General features: G+C 43.6%; 1 protein-coding gene across 2 annotated transcripts; it reads left to right on the plus strand.

The window, feature by feature from the left end:
- Positions 1-2,250: 2,250 nt before the first annotated feature.
- Positions 2,251-17,832, plus strand: KCNJ1 (potassium inwardly rectifying channel subfamily J member 1). 2 transcript variants are annotated; one of them, XM_074927509.1, is made up of 3 exons: positions 2,251-2,348; positions 2,653-2,727; positions 16,698-17,832. In XM_074927509.1, the coding sequence occupies exon 3, from the start codon at positions 16,717-16,719 to the stop codon at positions 17,830-17,832; it is 1,116 nt and encodes a 371-aa protein (XP_074783610.1). In that variant the 5' UTR covers positions 2,251-2,348; positions 2,653-2,727; positions 16,698-16,716. The 2 variants fall into 2 exon arrangements, with proteins under 2 accessions (XP_074783610.1, XP_074783611.1); XM_074927510.1 differs by lacking the exon at positions 2,251-2,348 and having other exon boundaries at positions 2,616-2,727.
- The last annotated feature ends 658 nt before the right edge of the window (positions 17,833-18,490 follow it).

The following is an 18,490-nucleotide window of genomic DNA, read 5'->3' on the forward strand; positions in this document are numbered from 1 at the left end:
GAGTAACAGCAACTTTACAGTAACGAGTGAACTCCTGCAGTCAGCAAAGAATTCAGAGGGACTCTGAGTTTCAGCTCCAATCTAGGAAGGAAAGTCTAAGCAGGAATTTTGGCAAGGGCACACGAATCTAGAATAGCACAGACCAAATTAAACTGCGGAGGGTTCTGCAGAATCTGGGAGGTATCAAGGGGCATCTGGTCCTTTCCAAAACACACCGCCCATGCAGAGAAAAGGCCTGATCCTCACAAGCAGCCAAGACACTTCTGTTGTGCTTGTACTGGTGGGATGGGACAGGAGACTCAGATGTTGGGGACAATAAGAGTAATGCCAGCTTCTGTAGGCAATATTGCACTACCTTCCCTCACTCTGGCAGCTCAACACTTCCACTGTGTTTTACTTCCATCCAGCAGCCATTCCTCTGCCTTTCACATACAATATATAAACCGAGCCACAATGTTAATGAGCCATTGCATATAGATGAGCTGGCAACCAGTCTGAGCTGACACAGCCACACATAAAAGCCAAAGAGGGCCTTGGGCTCTCTTCCTTTGATACAGAAGCTGCTGGACCACAGTACTGTGGAGATTGCTTGGTCTAGGGGACACGAAGCCAGGCAGCTTTTTCTCCCAGCTCCCTTCTGCAGCCACCTTTACTTTTTAAGACACAAGGTAAGAGGCTCGGTGCCATACTGTTTTCTTAATGGTCGACTGAGAAAATCCACAATATTTCCAGATAGACTGTCCCTTCTGTTCCCTTGCTTACAAAATCGTCACCTAATGACTACAGCAAGGGAAACAGAAAGTCCTTTTGTGTGGAACTGGATGTTTGGATTCTACTCTGCTTACTCGCTGGCTTACTTACTTTTCTTGGGCAACCCTCTTGGTCATTCTCTGCTTCAGTTTCTGCTCCCGCAAAACAGGCTACTGAGGCTTATGAAAACATTGTCAAAGAAAATCTCTGCATCTGCTGTAGTGACCTCAGATACAGAAGGCAGAAGATGGCAGTTCAGGCATTACTCTTCTCTGGGAATGCTGAGTGGTATTTCTGACAGTGACGTGGGGCTGGAAGGGCCCTAAAGTATGGCTGTGCAAAAAAACTAGGGTCGGATAAGCTGATACAAGTTTACAGTTTACTAGCTGTTGTGTGGTAACTGCCAGTACTGTTGGTTTACCCCTGTATTAGCACCAGCCAGTCTGTCTTCACTTCATAGTTAGTTAGAGGCTAAGCATGTGTACCCAGACAGTTAACAAGCAGCAGCTAACGATTTTCACAGCTATACCTTAAGTTCAACGCGTTTCAGTTTCACAGCAGTAACGTGCACACAGCCCTCAATGCACTGAGATGCTCCGAGGCTACGGTAATGAGTTTCTCAAAACTACTGTTAAAAAAAGTAACCACCCTTAAATTATCTTCCATTTTGGGCATGACAACATGTCGTGCATGGTTCACTTCCTTAATCTCACAGTCGATTACTTTTCTCAACCCATATAAACATCAGCAGGAAAAAAGAAAAATCTGCATATGTGTTAGTAACAAATTTAAGAATCAGGGCATACCACTTAAGGGTTGACTTGTCAGAAAATGGTAATTAAAAGTGTTCCAGCTGACAGTGCCCCTTTAATGAATTATTAGTAATGTTCTCTGAGAACATTTGATGAAAGACACCATAAGAGTTCTTACTTAAACAAACCAATTTTCTGCATGATGCAACTTCACTGCACAGGAGGGGGAAAATCTCCATTATAGAATCAAATTATGGAAATAACAAAGTAATGGTTTGAATGATCAGGAAGTAACAGGTGCCCCTTCTGTACTGATTGACTCTATTTCCTATACCACAGCCTTTTTCCATAGGTGCTTCTCTAATAACTGCCACTGTTTTCTTAAATTCTGTTAAAAAAACCCAGTAAGGGGTAGTATAAAAGAGTTTTGGTCATCAGCTTAGCAGGTGCTATATGTACATACTACAGTGAGTGGCCGGCTCAGTTTTCACGCAGACACAGCACTGCCCAGGGACTGATCCTTTTGGCTAATACCTAATCACGCCCGAGGTTTCTGAGCAGTGGTACGTGCGTTACACAAACTTCAAAATCGTTGGCTCGTGCTGGGCAGTGTCAGCAGCAGCAAGCACACTCTCCTTCTATGCACAGTCTTATAGGTACCGTGGGGTAAGAGCCTCGGCACATGCCGATACATCTGATTAGACATGATCTGCTGTCGCGCGTACCAGCACGGTGCAGGATGCTGGATCCTGACCCGGCTTTGCTGCGATTGAGGACAGGGGAGCTGAACAAGGCAGCACAAAGCCGTGGGTGAGGAGGTGTACGCCCGACAGGGATGAGCAGAAGGTGTGGGACTCCGGGGCTGGGCTCTCAGGTTGAAAAGCAGGCAGCAAGAGGCTGCAGGGGGAGCGTGAGGACTTGGAAACACAGTAGGAGCAATGTGTGGAGTGGGCAAGGATGAGGGCAAAGGGCGCTAAGTCTTAATCATGGATTTGTATTTGGGTGTGAATAGATGGGGGGGGGGGGGTGGGGGGTGGGAGGTGGTGGGACAGGTGGTGGAAAGAGGCTCTTACGCCTCATTTCCTTTCACTGAGCTTCCTGTTGGTTTCCAGCTCCATCCAGACCTGTTGTTTGTCCTTGACCATTTCAGGAGAAATGTAACAGAGAGCAGCTCTGGGAATTCACATTTCTCGGCAGAAGTTCTGTGGACCCACCCCTGTAGCTGGTAAGTGGTGATATTCGGGGGTAACTGGGTTGTTCTTGAAGGGTTTGGTCATGGTGACCGTGGCCCATGACCATGACTCTGTGGCCATGGTTCCAGCCATGGAGTTCAGAGCATCCTGCACCTGAAAGCTACTCAGCCACTCACCTTAACGCTTGATAACTAAGGTGCATCCTTAAGCTGCTGGACTGCAGTGGGAATGAGGGGAGTTTGACACAGGAATGTAGATTTACCTTCCAAGCAGCTACAGAAGTGCCAGTTGTCTATACCCTCGACAGGAAAATCCACCAAAAGATGTACTACCTCTATATAGCCTGAGGCTCTCTTTCTTGTACGTGAACAGGACGGTTCAGCCTGCCTCCTCGAGAACAGCAGTCAGTTTTTTCTTAGAGCCCCACAAATATCTTCACAAGTCTTTTCTGCAGAACAGGTAGTTCAGACTACATTCAGGCTGTGAGTGGCTGGTGAATTTGCACACTCCATTCTGAGCACTCACAGAGGCAAGATGGTTTTACTTCTTTCTTGATTTCGCTATGCAGGGTTTTGACATGTGAGCATGATTTCTCTGCAGCAGTCCATGATAAATGCAAAGTAATTTAAGTTGGCTCATACTTTAATAAACTCTCTCAACTCCCTTCTGTGCTGCAGAGAGAAAGGGATGCAGAGTAACCATGGAATAGGTAATAGGAATCCTCATAGGATGCAGCTACTGCGATCTGAATGACCACCCTGTATGTGAATGTTTGCCATGAACAGCTCCTCCAGTCCTCATACACACTCTAGTGTCTCTCTTAAATTAGTTTGCCTGGACTTCTCTAACATTTTGAGAGGTAAAGTGAAGTGAGAGTAAATCCTTCACGGGGTTTACATCGCTTCACTAGGACTCTGGAAATCTCAAGTGACATCCCGAGGTCTGCTACATAATTGAGTTCTGCATGAACTAGAGCAACTGATACAAGATTTTTAAAAGCTCTGATGTAAGAGCTTCACTTTTGGAAGTAATTTTGTCCCAGGTCCAAATTAGGCACTTAACAGAAGCAGAAACAATTAAAAATAGGCGTTTTTGGTATCTAGAGCTGCTTGTGTAGCTGAAGATACAGGTAAGTTCGAGAGGAGTAATAGGATGGAAGCAATTCACCTTGAGGTGGTAATTTCTGATGAATGAGAGGAGCTCTGAGACACCTAAGCTACTAAACTGAGCACCTCAGTAAGTTCCCTCAGGTTGGCAGAATGAATTGACACCATAGAAATTCCAACCAGACTTAAGCTCCTAGACAAATGGGAAAGGTATAAGATGCCTGTGTCCATTAAACTATATTTTCCACTGGAAATGAGACAGTAGGCTATTTGTAAAGGGCATCTAAGAATTCAACATTCTTCTCACTTTTCTGTCTGGTTTCGTCTGGAACATAAGGACCTCCTGCAGGAAATGCATTAGGTGCTGAACAGTAAAAGGCAGAAAAGCCACCAGGCACTTGGTGATAGTGTAATTTAAATACAAAGACTTGCACAGTGTGGGAACTCATAATAAATCTAAACTTAAGACTTTCATTTGCAAAAGTATCTGCAAATCGTCTTAATATCTGTCCATCTCAAACAGCTGTAGTATATTCCCCTCTGTTTCACTCCTTGCTGAGAATATTAAGATATTATGCACGCAGAAGCTTTTCTTCTTAAGTAACAAACAAGTTTCCGCCAAGATAGCAGTTGAGCATCTCTCATTTATATTCTCCTAAAATCTGATCTCCATTAAAATTCTGACTACAGCAAGTTGATGTGGTGTTGCCAGTCCGTGGCAACAGGTTCAAGAGGTCTCAAAGCTTTTTGCCATAATTGAATTTATTCACACAACACCCTAGCTTTTCTTCCATCTCATGAGTAGATGGGGGAACAGACACAAAGGGGAGAACATTTGTCCCCTAGTACACACAAAAATGTGAAAAGCCAGGATCTGAGCTCAGCTATTTGAACTCTCCAGGGACTGCTTTATCACTTGACTATGCTCCCTAGGTCCCGCAGCCAGAAGCCTTCTTATTAGGGCAGATTAGTTTGTTTATGGGTTGAGAGACAATATGCTCACTAAGTTTACTCTTTGCTGTGAAATAGCAAGGGATAGAATGTGCTGAACGCTGGTCTCTGACCTTGGTAATAAGTTGATTTAATTGGATTTGATTTTTCAAACGTAGCATCTCAAGTCAGCCATAAACTCTGGAATTAGCATATCACATCTCAACACAGGAGAGATTTTAAAGTAGCATAAGGAGATGAAGTCCATGCCCAATGAATTTCAAATTACACTGAGGATGAACTCAGCCATATGCATGTCAAACTAAAATTGTGCAGGCGCTGAGAGCATTGAGGAGCGAAGTTATTAATGGCTTACATTTGCTATTAAGAATGCAAAGCAACTATTTTGCACCCGGTTTGTTCATACATCTCTTCACATCATTGATCCACGTGATGGGTCAATAATTCACTCAATGCATAGGGAAAGCCAAGAGAGTCTTGCAAGTCAATTACGCTTATATAAATAATTAGAAACACAAAAGTAACTGAAGGATTGGAATAGAAAAAGCTCTACTACATACCCCAAGGAAAGCAGACTCTGTTCCTGTCTTTAGATTTGCAGCTGGTGTTCCCCAGTACCTTCAAAGGGCACTGTGCATGCCCCTGAAAGCAGAAATTAGCCCTAAAAGGAGCAATTTTGAGTTTTATCATTTAAGGGAATAATCAGACATTCGTGTAACTAAAAGCTATTTGTTTCCCACAGGAGATGTGAAAAAAGTAGGACATTAGGCAAATAGCTGCCTACTGAGATTTGATCCTCAAGATTTGCTCCTGAAATTTGTTTAGCTTTCATGGCATTCATCTGTAATAAATCTCAGGAACCTTTTAACAAATCTGCTAGTCACAAGAGGACTCTAATTCAGAGAGACAAAATTTTGCTCCATCAGACTTTGTATAAAAGAGCACCAAATGGCTTTAATACCTCTGACTTTAGCTGGAAATCTCTGAAGTCAGGCTTTTTCATGACCCAGGTCTTGGGACCACAAACTGACTTTAAAAGCCACGGCAGGGCTGCGGGCTATGCTATACACCCCCAGAAAAGACACTGGAACGGCAGCTGTTCATGAGGCAGCAGCAAAGAAAAGCTAAGGGAAGGAAACTATTGAGATGAGACTGTAATGGGACAAGATGTATCTAGACAGCTTGGTTGAACGTCATAGAAATCAGGCTTCAGGAACCAGAAGCAGGACAAAACTTGTCAGTCAAGGTTTGCAGTGCTGCCAGCACTTGTGATCGGAGCACTATATAATGAAATCTTCCAAACTACTGATGTCTGATACACTTATGGTTGAACCTCAACTGATTAAACACGCAGCATCAGCCAGCAAGTACCAATCTACCTTGCAGCTGCTATATGACAGTCTTGCAGGCCCAGCGAGCAGAAAAAGGAGCACGGAAGATCAACAGGTAGCAGATGATGTGCTTCAGTGTAAGCTCAGCATGTCAGATGGACAGATACATAAAGGACCTCCATAGGAAAGAGCCTACATTATCCAAAAGGGTACAAGGAAACATGTATCTGTTCAGGAACGCAATGAATCTTTTCCCTTTTTCACAATCCTGTGGTTTCATCTTCAGCTTCTTTGCTTTTTAGAGACACAGTAATAATTAAGAGGTTACATTATCTCTCTCAGATGCTCCCATTCCCTACGTTACCAGCTGTAACCCACCTGACTTTGATTACAGCCATCAGGGTTGTTCTTTATATTTATGAGGTAGAAAGTAAGCTCAAGAAAATTAAGTCCAAAATGCCTGTTAATGGAGAGCAAGTCTGGAACAATACGCTTTTCAACACATCTGCTGGAAAACTTCTGAATGACAGACAAGACACATTCAGAGGAACCTAGCACATGTTTCTGAAGGAAATGGCCTGTTAATATCCCTGTCTAAGAGAAATTATGACCTGCAGTACAAAAATTAAAGAAATAAGGACAACTTGATTGTAAACCAATGTCAAATCAAAGCAGCTAGCAGAACCAGCAAACAGACACACAAGTAGCAAATAAACTAATAGTAGAAAAAATGCCCATAAACTACGTATGTGGGATTCACTTCTGAGAGTACTAGTTATTAAAAGGAAGAGGGCTGAGAATTGCTAAGTAATAAGCAGTATGGAACTCACACTGCAATGTAGCAGGTCTTTAATCTCTGACAACTGATATGTGTAAAGATGGAAAACTCCTTTATACACAGTTCAGTGATATAAACTATCCAAGGAGAGCGCTGCACACACTTTCATCTTGAGAGAAAGCCTTCCTCACTTTGTACTTTGTTTACCTTAAGAAATAGAATAAGGTATGAAAGAACTGCCTTCTGTATGGAAAAAAAAAAAAAAAAAAAGCGCAATAATTTGTATTTATAGCACACCGTTGCTCCTGAAGGACCTCAAAATACTTTAAGTGACAGCTGTGTCCAGGGATCAGTTCAGCTACTACTGAAGCAACCTGCTACTCTAACAGGGCAGGGCAGCCCAAGAGTTGCTTTGTAATAAAATACCACTCTACATCATGAAAAAACAAACATTCTCAACGTTAAAATAGCCTCACAGTTGTGTGTCAAGTAGTGGAATTACTCTTATTTCCTCTGCAGACAGGGAACATGAGTTCGAAAGCAATGGAAACAGTCTGAGACCACAGAGTCAGGACTACAGCTGAACAACTGCCTGTTTCCAGATCAATGAATTTTACTTTCTCCTCTTCACCTCTGTCACCGTTTCAGGTGGAGCTGCAGGCTCCTGCTGCAGAATGCAGCTACCATCTAGCATGTTACCTGGTACATCTCCAATTCTTTCCTCTCACAATCCTACTAACTGAGAGACGCTGGGGCTGGGCTTCCCAATTTGAGCCTGGCTTATCAAGACCAATGTGATAGTCCTATCTACGCTGCTGTGGTTGGCTTATTGGCAACAAACCAGCACAGCATGATGGGTTTTTGCCAGTTGAGAAATCAAAGTCACCTTGATAACCACGCAAGACTGGGATGCTGAAATTGCAGCCTAACTAATGGTAAGGACTGCAACAGGACAGTGCTCTTAGCGTCGCAGGAAAACATTCCCAAACTGCTGACTAGGATAACCACCCACAACACTGTTTACCCTGGTGCTATAAGGAGATGAAAGATTGCAGCAGAGCAATGATACCACATTGTGCAATTCCTACCATTAGTTACAAGCACCTTTTTGGAGCACCAGCAAGCTATGTACAGTCTGTATCATAAAAACACAGCAGCAGAATTCAAGGGAACTCTTGCTGCAGTATCAGCCAGGTTAGGTGTTCATTTGCCTTTCCCTCATCTTTCTCAGGTTCACACAGAGGGAACAGGACCACAAGGATGCTGGGGGGGCTGGAGCACCCCCCTGTGAGGACAGGCTGGGAGAGTTGGGGGGTTCAGCTGGAGAAGAGAAGGCTCCAGGGAGACCTTAGAGCGGCCCCCCAGGGCTGAAAGGGGGGAGGGACTCTGGATCAGGGGGTGTGGGGATAGGACAAGGGGTGACAGCTTTAAACTGACAGAGGGGAGATTTAGATTAGATATTGGGAAGAAATTCTTCCCTGTGAGGGGGGTGAGGCCCTGGCCCAGGTTGCCCAGAGCAGCTGTGGCTGCCCCCTCCCTGGAAGGGTTCAAGGCCAGGTTGGACGGGGCTTTGGGCAACCTGGGCTGGTGGAAGGTGTCCCTGCCCGGGACAGGGCGGTGGGACTGAGTGACCTTTAAGGTCCCTTCCAACCCAAACCAGTCTGTGATTCTGTGATATTACAGACCTCACAAATAGTACATCAAATCCCATCTCTCAGGCTGGCTGAGCGTGCCGTGTATGACCACAGAACAGGGCTAGCAAGGCTGCTGTAGCTTGTTCCGAGTATTGTTTCACAGCATCTCTGCTCTGGAGCTGGAATTGGCTATTGTCTGTGAACTACTGTGAGAGGACTTCACACCCCAGCAACATTCACCTTCTCGCCTTTGTTCCCTGCTTCTGCGCAGAGCACCGAGAGAGCAACTTCATGCTTTTCTCAGGCATTGAGGAAGCAAGAACCTTCTTCCAACCACACTGAAAGCTGTTGCAGCAGTGCTAAGTGTTTTCTGTCAGCAACCTGCCCCACATCCAGAGCTGGGTCCTTTCTGGGGTGGCGTGAAGCCGCTAGCAGATCAAATTTACTGACACTTTGGAAAGAAAGTGTACGTGAACAGAGGCTTCTATACAACAAGGTAATACTGAGTACTGAGATAAGGTGCAGAAGCAGGGTCAGAACCGTCAGAGTGTTCATGGGTGTTTTTTCCTTGAGTAATGGCTCTCTTCTAGCTGTATCCCTGACACCCAAGTCAGCCATCTCTCAGCCTTGGGGGTTTCTGCAAAAGTCCTTTCACCACACCACTCTGGTGACTGAGACTTGACATTGCCAATCTGTAGAAACAAATTGCAAGTTAATGATTCAACCCCTTAAATACTTCAGCAAAGAACAGTAAAATGAGAGAACGTGCAGAATTGGCTCACATGACTCTGCCCATTTTCCCTGTGACCTTTACAGGTGGTGTTTAACCGGTGCTGCCTCCCCAGCCCACATCTCACTGCAGGGTAGTTCTTTGGTTACAGGGAGCTCCTGCTCTCAGCCATACAGGTGAGAACTTACTACAGTCTGCCTTTCTCACATGTTCAGAGTGCGACGCCTTTTTCTGGCAACAGAGAGAAAAAGACAAAACCTGCCTTTCTCCTTTAGAAAGTTTCAACAAAAAGCAAAATGTTTGCTTGTCAAGACTTCTCCGTAAATCAATTCTCTTTAAGTAGAATGTGAAACTAGCATAACACTGCTGGTGAGTTAAATCACGAATTTTTTTTCTCTTGCAACCACAACAACACATCACACACAAGTCTGCTGCAATGAAATGTTTTTTCTTTTTTTACCAAAGAAAATATCTCAGGAGATATACTTAGCTTGAGAAATAATTTCTCCCAGAGAGCCACTTCCTATGAAAAATTTAATGTTTTCAGTGGAAACCTAATTGTCTGAAAATAGAAATAGTTCTCTTGGGAAATCCTGCTGTATAGTAAAGACAGCTTAGCTCCCAGTTCTCCATTCTCCGGCGACAAGTTACCCAGCATGACTGTGTATCTCGTGATGCACTCTGCGGCTGGAGCTGATCTGCTGCCTGGGAATTCTCTGTCACAGTAGAAGGTGCTAAGGGAGATATAGTCTAGCCGTGGAATTAGTCTGGCATTGCAAAAATACCAAATAATGAAGTTTTTAGTGCCTATGAAGTGATCATTGCTGGAGAGTGCTGGCAAATGTTTTCGTCTAGACAGAGCTAAGTGCCATGTTTCTAGGAAGTGGCAGAAAGGGAGCGACTGGGGGCCGGGAGTGGCCTCCTGCCTCCGTGGCACATAGGGCCGGAAGAAATGCTGCTGCTGTAAATTTACCAAAACCTTAACAGTGTCTGCGTATGAGACATGACATTTGTTCTCCAACCAGCTGAAGTGATTAGACTGTCTCCCCCTAGTAAATGCAGTCATGGATTAATTTTGTGTGCAGCACTAATTACAATATTAATTGCTAACAGTGACAGTAATGCCTTTATTGCTGTAAATATTTTACATATACACCTCAAGGATTTTAACCTTTGAGGAGCCCAAACACTCCTAAGCTTTCAGAAAACAAGATTTGCTTGAGTCTCCACTGCTGCAGTGCTTGTTCTTTCATTTATTCATTTGCCTGTGCTCTCATGAATGAATTATTTCTTCAAGTCGGCTTTGTGAGGGAAGACTGCAGCCTATCTTTTTAAACCTTGTATACATGGCATGGTGTGAGCAACATTCCTGGTTGCAAATTAGCTACTGCTTGTTACCACCGAAGCCTTACTGGAAGTGTCACTCAAGTAACACCAGGGCTGCTCAGCAGCAGAACACATCAGGTAGCAAACTCTACAAAACATACACAAAGCACAGTGAGGAGATTCAACTTCAAAGCAGAGGGCCAGAAACTGCCTTGCTATAGGCTGGCAAGGTGTTACAGCAGTCTTCCTGAAGTGGTTTAGTCCCTTAAGTAACCAAGAGCTTCTCTAGAGTTTATACATCCCATATATAGAATCACAGAATCATCCTGGTTGGAAAAGCCCTTGAAGCTCCTCCAGTCCAACCATGACCCTCACCCTGACCGTTCCCAACTCCCCCAGATCCCTCAGCGCTGGCTCAGCCCGACTCTTCAACCCCTCCAGGGATCCCGGGGACTCCCCCCCTGCCCTGGGCAGCCCATTCCAACGCCCAACAGCCCCTTCTGCACAGAAATCCTTCCTCAGAGCCAGCCTGACCCTGCCCTGGGCAGCTTGAGGCCATTCCCTCGGGGCCTGGCGCTGGGTCCTTGCCTCCAGAGACTCATCCCCCCTCTCTGCCCCCTCCTGGCAGGGAGTTGCAGAGGGCCAGGAGGTCTCCCCTCAGCCTCCTCTTCTCCAGACTAAACAACATGTCTCATTCTCTTAAAAAACAGGTCATGGGGGAAGCAAAGAAGGGGAACACATCCTTGTTATATCCCTGTTGGGATGGTTGGGACAATCCTGATTCACCCAGTTTAAAAGAGAGAAGGATGAAACCTCCCCCCGCCATCTAAAGAGTAAAGTTAGGCACTTAAGAGGACATCTTCATTAGGTACTCACATAAAGCTGGCTAGATCATACCTGCATGCTTACAGTAATCTGAGATGACAGACATCCGTTCTAAAGATATTTCATGTTCACAGTGGATATTATGAACTAATGCACAACCCACAGGCAGGCAGGAACCACTTTGCTTCTCCTTCTGGAAAAATGGCCATTACTGCAATGAAAAAGGGCAGCTCTTACACCTTACAGTAATTCTACTCAGCAGGAGAAAGGGCAAGGCAGGAGATAAGTTCCTTTGGTGCATCCACCAGAGATTCCATTTGGACTTTAGGTTGGCAAAATGCAGTCACTTAACTGGAGCTGTGACAAGACTCCCAGGTTAGCATGCTGAGCTGGACTGAAGGATTGTATTTCCCACACGGAACCGGCATGTCAGTCAACACTTTGGAGACATAAGCCTCTGCGTTCAGCGCTCAGCTCTGCTATCAGGAATAAATCCGTAATGATGACGTTGCCAAGTCCAAGAAGAAGGCTTGCCTGCGTCGGCATCCCAGTACCAGCAGGTCTGGTCCCTTTGCAAACACATCCATCAGAAAGATAAAGTGAGCATGGAGGACGCTGTAAATCATATTCCTTTTACACACACCCCTAGGGCTAACCGGCTGCTTTAGGCGAGTTTATATTCTTACTATACTTACAATTGATTCAACAGAGGGGTAGCTCTCTTCGGCAGTCCTTGATTCTGATATAATTTTGATATAAGCAGCAAGACAGGCAGACGGGATGTTGCAACTGTCATCCCATCACAACAGGAACATTCCTGTTCTACCCAGGGCAGCTAGCGAAGGGCAAATGAGCTCTACTTTCTAAAAGTCTCGGTAGTAAAGCAGCCAGCAGATAATACACCATGAGACTAAGTGTTAGAGTTTGCTTTTCTCATAAAAAACAGATTTTATAAGTTATTAAGAATTGGATATTTCACATACTTTGTTCAGAGAAAGTTCAACAAAAAGAAAAACATAGAAAGGACTGAAAGAAGATCTGAGTTTTGAAAAGACCTGAACAGGACTGAAAAAAAATAATCCTTTAACTCTGTATCGCCCTTTCTTCTACCTAAGCTTCTTAGAACTTCATCTGAATGCCTAACAATGATGTATTGCTAACAAAAGCTGCGGGTTCAGCGGGCTGCTTTTCATTTATGCTGTCTCCCCCTAATGATTTGGTTCTGCCAACTTTGCTCAGGCATCCATTGCCGTGAGGGAGGAAAAGACTTATGAAGCCAGGGATATCAGAACTTCAGTGAAATAGCAGGTGACGGAACTTTGTTCTTGTCAGGCCCCCATCAAACGTTAAACACCTTCCCCTTCGCTCACTGATCTCCTCAAGTGCTGCACGTGGCTGAGATTAAAGCCATTTCCCTGGATTAATGTGCCCCGCACACAGCGTTGCACAAAAGACTTAACCAAAGAACAATTAAAAGCGCCTGGCCATTATCCCCCACATTCAAAATTTTTCCGAACAAAACAATTGAGAGCAAGTAAGAGCAAAGAGAACCACTCAATTACATTTCTGAGTGAGCAGAGGAACTCCAGCTGGTATGTAGCAATCAGGAACTGTAATGATTGTTGTTACCTACTTGCAGGAATGCAGAGAAAGAAAAAAGGTAGAAATCATCTGTTAACAACTAACTTTCTGGGCATTGATCGAATATTCTGGGTGAAGGAACTGATAGATTAGTTCGGAAAGATCGGAAGTTTGAGAATGGAAGTCTAAAGGTTTCTGCTTACTCTAGTGATCACTGTGAAATACAAGACTGGAACGGGGAAGTGGAAACTCCTTGTTTTCATACCTAACCTTGACATGTCATCTTTATTCATCGAGTAGTTTTATTGGTAAATGCTCCACTGTTTAAGAATACAAGCTGTGCACCTTCTATAAACAGATTATGCCTGGGGACAGCGGCAAATTTGCTAACTCCTGCACCACGGAATTTCACATGCAAGACAGACAGCAATACCATGCTTATTTGGGCCCAACAGGAAACATATCCTGGTAAATATTAGCTAAGACGTAGCTGGGTTACCTTTGCTGATTTAAACTGAAAGGACTTTAAGTGCTGTATTATATAACTCACTTTATATAATCTCCTCTAGACAGCCTGTGATATACTCGCAGCTTGCTTATACAGGAGGGAATTTTTCTCCTGCTGAAGCAAATCAACACATTTCAGTTGCGTGTGGGAGCAAGAAAGATTTGTTGAAGGGAGAATTCCTTTGTCATCCTGCCTGAGGGGTGTAATTCTGCCTCTTTGATCTACTTGGGGGTAGCTTAAGCAGGGCTTGTAAAACAACCTCTGAAGACGGCATGTAAGATTTAAAGAGAAGAATGGTGAAGTTGGGGATCTGTTTTCAAGGTTACAGCCTGATGACCATGCTGATTAACTCAATCTCATCTCTTCTGTGATTATTATCTGTTGAACTGTATGGCCAGATCCTTGGTCAAATTTCCAAGTTTCCAGTGAAGACTGAATCAGACCAACTGGAGTTGTGGTAGCAATTTATCACAACCCCTATCATGAGAAGATTAGAACCCAGAATTCTTCAGGTTTCTCCCCTTCACATCTACTCACTAGGATTAGGAGCACGTCTGCTGTAGCGCACCTATCCCAAAGGCACGTGCGTGCAGTTTACGATGGACAGGGTGAGGCATCTTCACACACTGTTCTGGTCATGACAGTCAGTGTTCACATTATTGCAGAAAAAGACAAAAGGAATGTCAACAACAGCTGAAGCTGCATGTTTTTGCACAATAGGGGTGTTAAAAGTTAAAAAGTAGAAAATTTCTTCGATAATGTGTTGCACATTATATTTTTGCCCAAACTATGTATTAACACGAACGTATTAAACGTGCGTCAGGAAAATAAAATGGGGATTGTTTAGAAAGTGACCACACTCCCCCTTTCCTCAGATATGTGCTTAAAGTTTAACCTTTGTCAGCTACATTCGCAACCAATAAATTCAACAGCAAAAGTTTAAAACAGTGAAAAGCTACATTACAACAAAAGTGACCTTCATTTTTTTCATCCTAATTTTAATGAGCAGAAGAGAAAGGTGATTTCAGTCTCGGTGCAGAAAGAAGACAGCTCTAGGAGACAAATTCATTCTCAGGGCTGCTGATACAAACAAGGACATTAAATAACAGAATTTACTTCTGGCTTTACAAAATGTAATTAATTTGTACTTAGACTCCATCACTGATAATTTAATATTTTCCCTTTGCTACTGATTATTATATCTAAAGGTTTTTTCTGGCCCCTGTAACTATGTCTAATGGAAGGATTTCTGTTTCAGCCAACTAAAACATTAGGCTGCTTCTCTAAGTTAATCGGGATGCCTATGGAGTAAAGGCAAGACTTCACCAAACAGCAGTTTGCTCCTTCACAAAATGATTGCGGTGACAAGTGGACCCTCAGAGGGTGCATATGCTCCCGTTAGTGTCAGCCTGGAGTCAGCTGCACAACGGGCACAGGCAATTACCTAACATGTAGATGGCTGACGTTAAATGAGACAAATTTCATACTAAATAACTCACATCGGTATATCTAATCCACTACATGCCTTTGGATTATCCCCATTTTGGATATATGAAATCAGGGTTTAAGGGAGCTAAACAAGTCTTGCCACAGATATTTAAGCACATTACTCCCCCCTGAATTTGAGGGAAATTTGAGCCCAAGCATTTTGCTCCGAGCCAAAAAGGAAGCCAGTGATATGATGCAGGGTTTCAGGTAAGTATTGTAGCATCTTTAGCTTGCCTCTGAAAAATAATTCCTAAGGGTTGTTTTAGTGAAACCTATTGGGAAGGGTAATGCAGCAGTAAAGTAACAGCAGCCATTACAAAGCCCCCAGCATCTCCTGATCCGAGATGCACTCTTCAGGTCCAGGGCCTTCTAAAGGAAACATCATCCATAGCAGCTGCAGGTCCCCAAAACATTCAGGTCTCTGTGTGGCGGGGGACACACTGTATCCTTAGAGACACAGTAAACTCAGAACATCCTTTGTGTGAGTCAGCAGTGAGAATATTTTCCCCTCAAGTTCTTAATTTATTTCAGTCGGTTTTAAGTTGAAGCATTTTGCCCCCAAGAAATACCATTACAGTACACAGTTAAATTCTGCTACATGAGAAGAATTTTGTTTAACAAAGGCTAAACAGGCACACAAGGGTAGGCTTTCAGGGTGGGTTAGCACTGTGCACTAATCAAACATCCTCTCTGGCGAGGAAATACATTTTATGCTTGAAGGGCGATCCACTCTGAAATCAATTATTTCTAAGAACATTCCTAGGTTTTGGATCAAAATCTGACCCTAAATCTGTCTATGAACATAACAGGCAGTCTCCAACTCTACAGTGGATCAACCTCTCCTCACACCCACGTGTCTGAAAAACTTCAAGACTGGGAACTTTCCAAATGTAGGTTTATCCAAATTCCAGCCTGAACACATCTGTAGTATTGTCTCCATCAATGACTCTTATTCCCCGGGTCTCTTTTTAACATGACCAGTCATAAAGGACAAAATTAACAGGGACACAGAGTTACACTTTCTTTTAAGAATGGAATTCAGAATCTGATCCTTTAGTCTCAGCATTACCTTTGCGGTGAGTAAACATCCAATTCTCCTGTTGCTGAAATTTAATCTTTTCTTTTATTCTCACCCAAGAGTCCATATCTGAGATGCTTTTGTGATTCCAGAGTTTGATATTCACACCTTCAATCCCAGTCTATAAGCATGCTAGTAGTAACTGCATACCTGTCTTAATTATGCCTTCTGTGTCTACTCTTATTTCTTCCTAAATTCACTATCCACATTGCATCCAGGGTCTCCTGATGTCGATGTACACACACACACACACACTCTTTCATAGATAGGCTCCACTTCATCTTCTAAAAGGCAGAAAGATCTCCTCAAACCCCAGCCACTCCCCACCAGTTTTTCCAACATATGATATGTCCACGATGAAGTTACCTGCTCCTCTATGCCTCCACTTACTCAGCTGAACAGAGGACAGTATTAACAGCCGACCCATTTGAAGTTTACTGAGCAAGCCAAAATGATTATTTTTTTCTGGAATGCTCCTTAGGCAAGAAATTGTTAGCTTCCTCATGTACTTACTGGAACTTTTCCCCACCAGCTGAGGGAAAATATGCAAATTATATAACTTTTTCCTAAACAAGTGTCTTGAGGCTTCATTAGAATTTACTTGTCACCTGCAGGTATAAATAAAACCTGCATTACCCATAATGTTTATTATTTCTTACTCTCCAGAACATTATCAGCAGAGGGAATGTTCAACTACCTCCGGAAACGCTTTACCAGCCACATCAGAGAACGCAGCCGGCGAAGAGCAAGGCTTGTCTCTAAGGATGGAAGGTGTAACATAGAGTTTGGCAATGTAGAACAGTCAAGGTTTGTCTTTTTGATCGACATATGGACAACTATCCTGGATCTCAGATGGAGATACAAAATGACTATCTTCATTTCAGCGTTCTTAGGCAGCTGGTTTCTATTTGGTCTCCTCTGGTACGTTGTGGCATACATACACAAAGATCTCCCAGAATTCAATCCTTCCATAAATCACACCCCCTGTGTTGAGAATATCAATGGCCTGACTTCAGCTTTCCTGTTCTCCTTGGAGACCCAGGTAACCATCGGTTATGGCTTCAGATGTGTCACAGAACAATGTGCCACTGCCATTTTCCTGCTCATCTTCCAGTCTATCTTGGGGGTAATCATCAATTCTTTTATGTGTGGTGCCATCTTGGCCAAGATATCGAGGTCCAAAAACCGGGCTAAGACCATCACCTTCAGCAAGAATGCCGTCATCAGCAAACGTGGGGGGAAGCTCTGCCTCCTTATTCGGGTGGCAAACCTCAGGAAGAGCCTGCTGATAGGGAGTCACATCTACGGAAAACTTCTGAAGACCACCATCACCCCAGAAGGAGAGACAATCATTTTGGACCAGGTCAACATAGAATTTCTAGTCGACGCTGGTAATGAGAATCTCTTCTTCATTTCCCCATTAACTATTTATCATATCATAGATAAGAACAGCCCGTTCTTCCACATGGCAGCAGAAACCATTCTGCAGCAAGATTTTGAGCTGGTGGTGTTTTTAGATGGCACTGTGGAAGCCACTAGTGCTACCTGTCAAGTGAGGACATCCTACATCCCAGAAGAGGTGCTCTGGGGTTATCGCTTTGCTCCCATTGTGTCCAAGACCAAAGAAGGGAAATACAGAGTAGATTTCCAGAACTTCAGCAAAACGGTGGCTGTGGAGACTCCCCACTGTGCCTTCTGTCTCTACAATGAGAAAGAAGCTAAAGCCAAAGAGAAGAAAGGTTATGACAATCCTGGTTTTGTGTTGTCGGAAGTTAGTGAAACCAGTGACACAAAAATGTAGTTCCAGATATTCATGGGACTGTATCTTTTTTCAGAATTAATTCAATCTTGAGAGGATTAATAACTTAGTAAAACAAAGAAGAAACACAGGTTTGGTTTTACTCTAAAACAGCATTTACCTTCTCAAAAGCCTCCAATCAAAGAGGAACAGAATACCAGTGATCTCCAGAACACTATTTAACTGCTCTACATATATTTCATAGAATTTATATTTTTATACCTATGGGACATTTTATGAAGCTGCTATGTTGGAATGTCCAACTGACGTTCCCAGAGGCATGCAAGTCTGTTAAAAAGCCTGAAAAGATGGAGAGAAACATTAAGACATATTAAAGATACACAGCTGTTGGAATAAGAATATGAAAAGGGAAGACGGAAAGCAAAGCTAAAGAAACCTAAGTGACTTAGGAGCCAAAGCCTCAAAAATTTGTATGTTTCTGGTTGCCAAAGTCCTCTATGAAAGCAGACTCTCTGGCTCTGGAACACTTGAGCACTTTTGAACATTTTGAAACAACTCCTTTCTTTTGGGCTGGTACATCTACAGAAACAGAGCATTTAGGGGTGGTACCTGCTCAGGAAGGCAGAAAAGACAAAGCTTGGGCCATTCTGCAGCATCTAGAACTCTGGGAAATACCACTTCTCTCCTGTGAAAGCCTTTC

Source organism: Athene noctua, chromosome 26, assembly GCF_965140245.1.
Source record: "Athene noctua chromosome 26, bAthNoc1.hap1.1, whole genome shotgun sequence".
In the NCBI taxonomy this organism is placed as follows: Eukaryota; Metazoa; Chordata; class Aves; order Strigiformes; family Strigidae; genus Athene; species Athene noctua.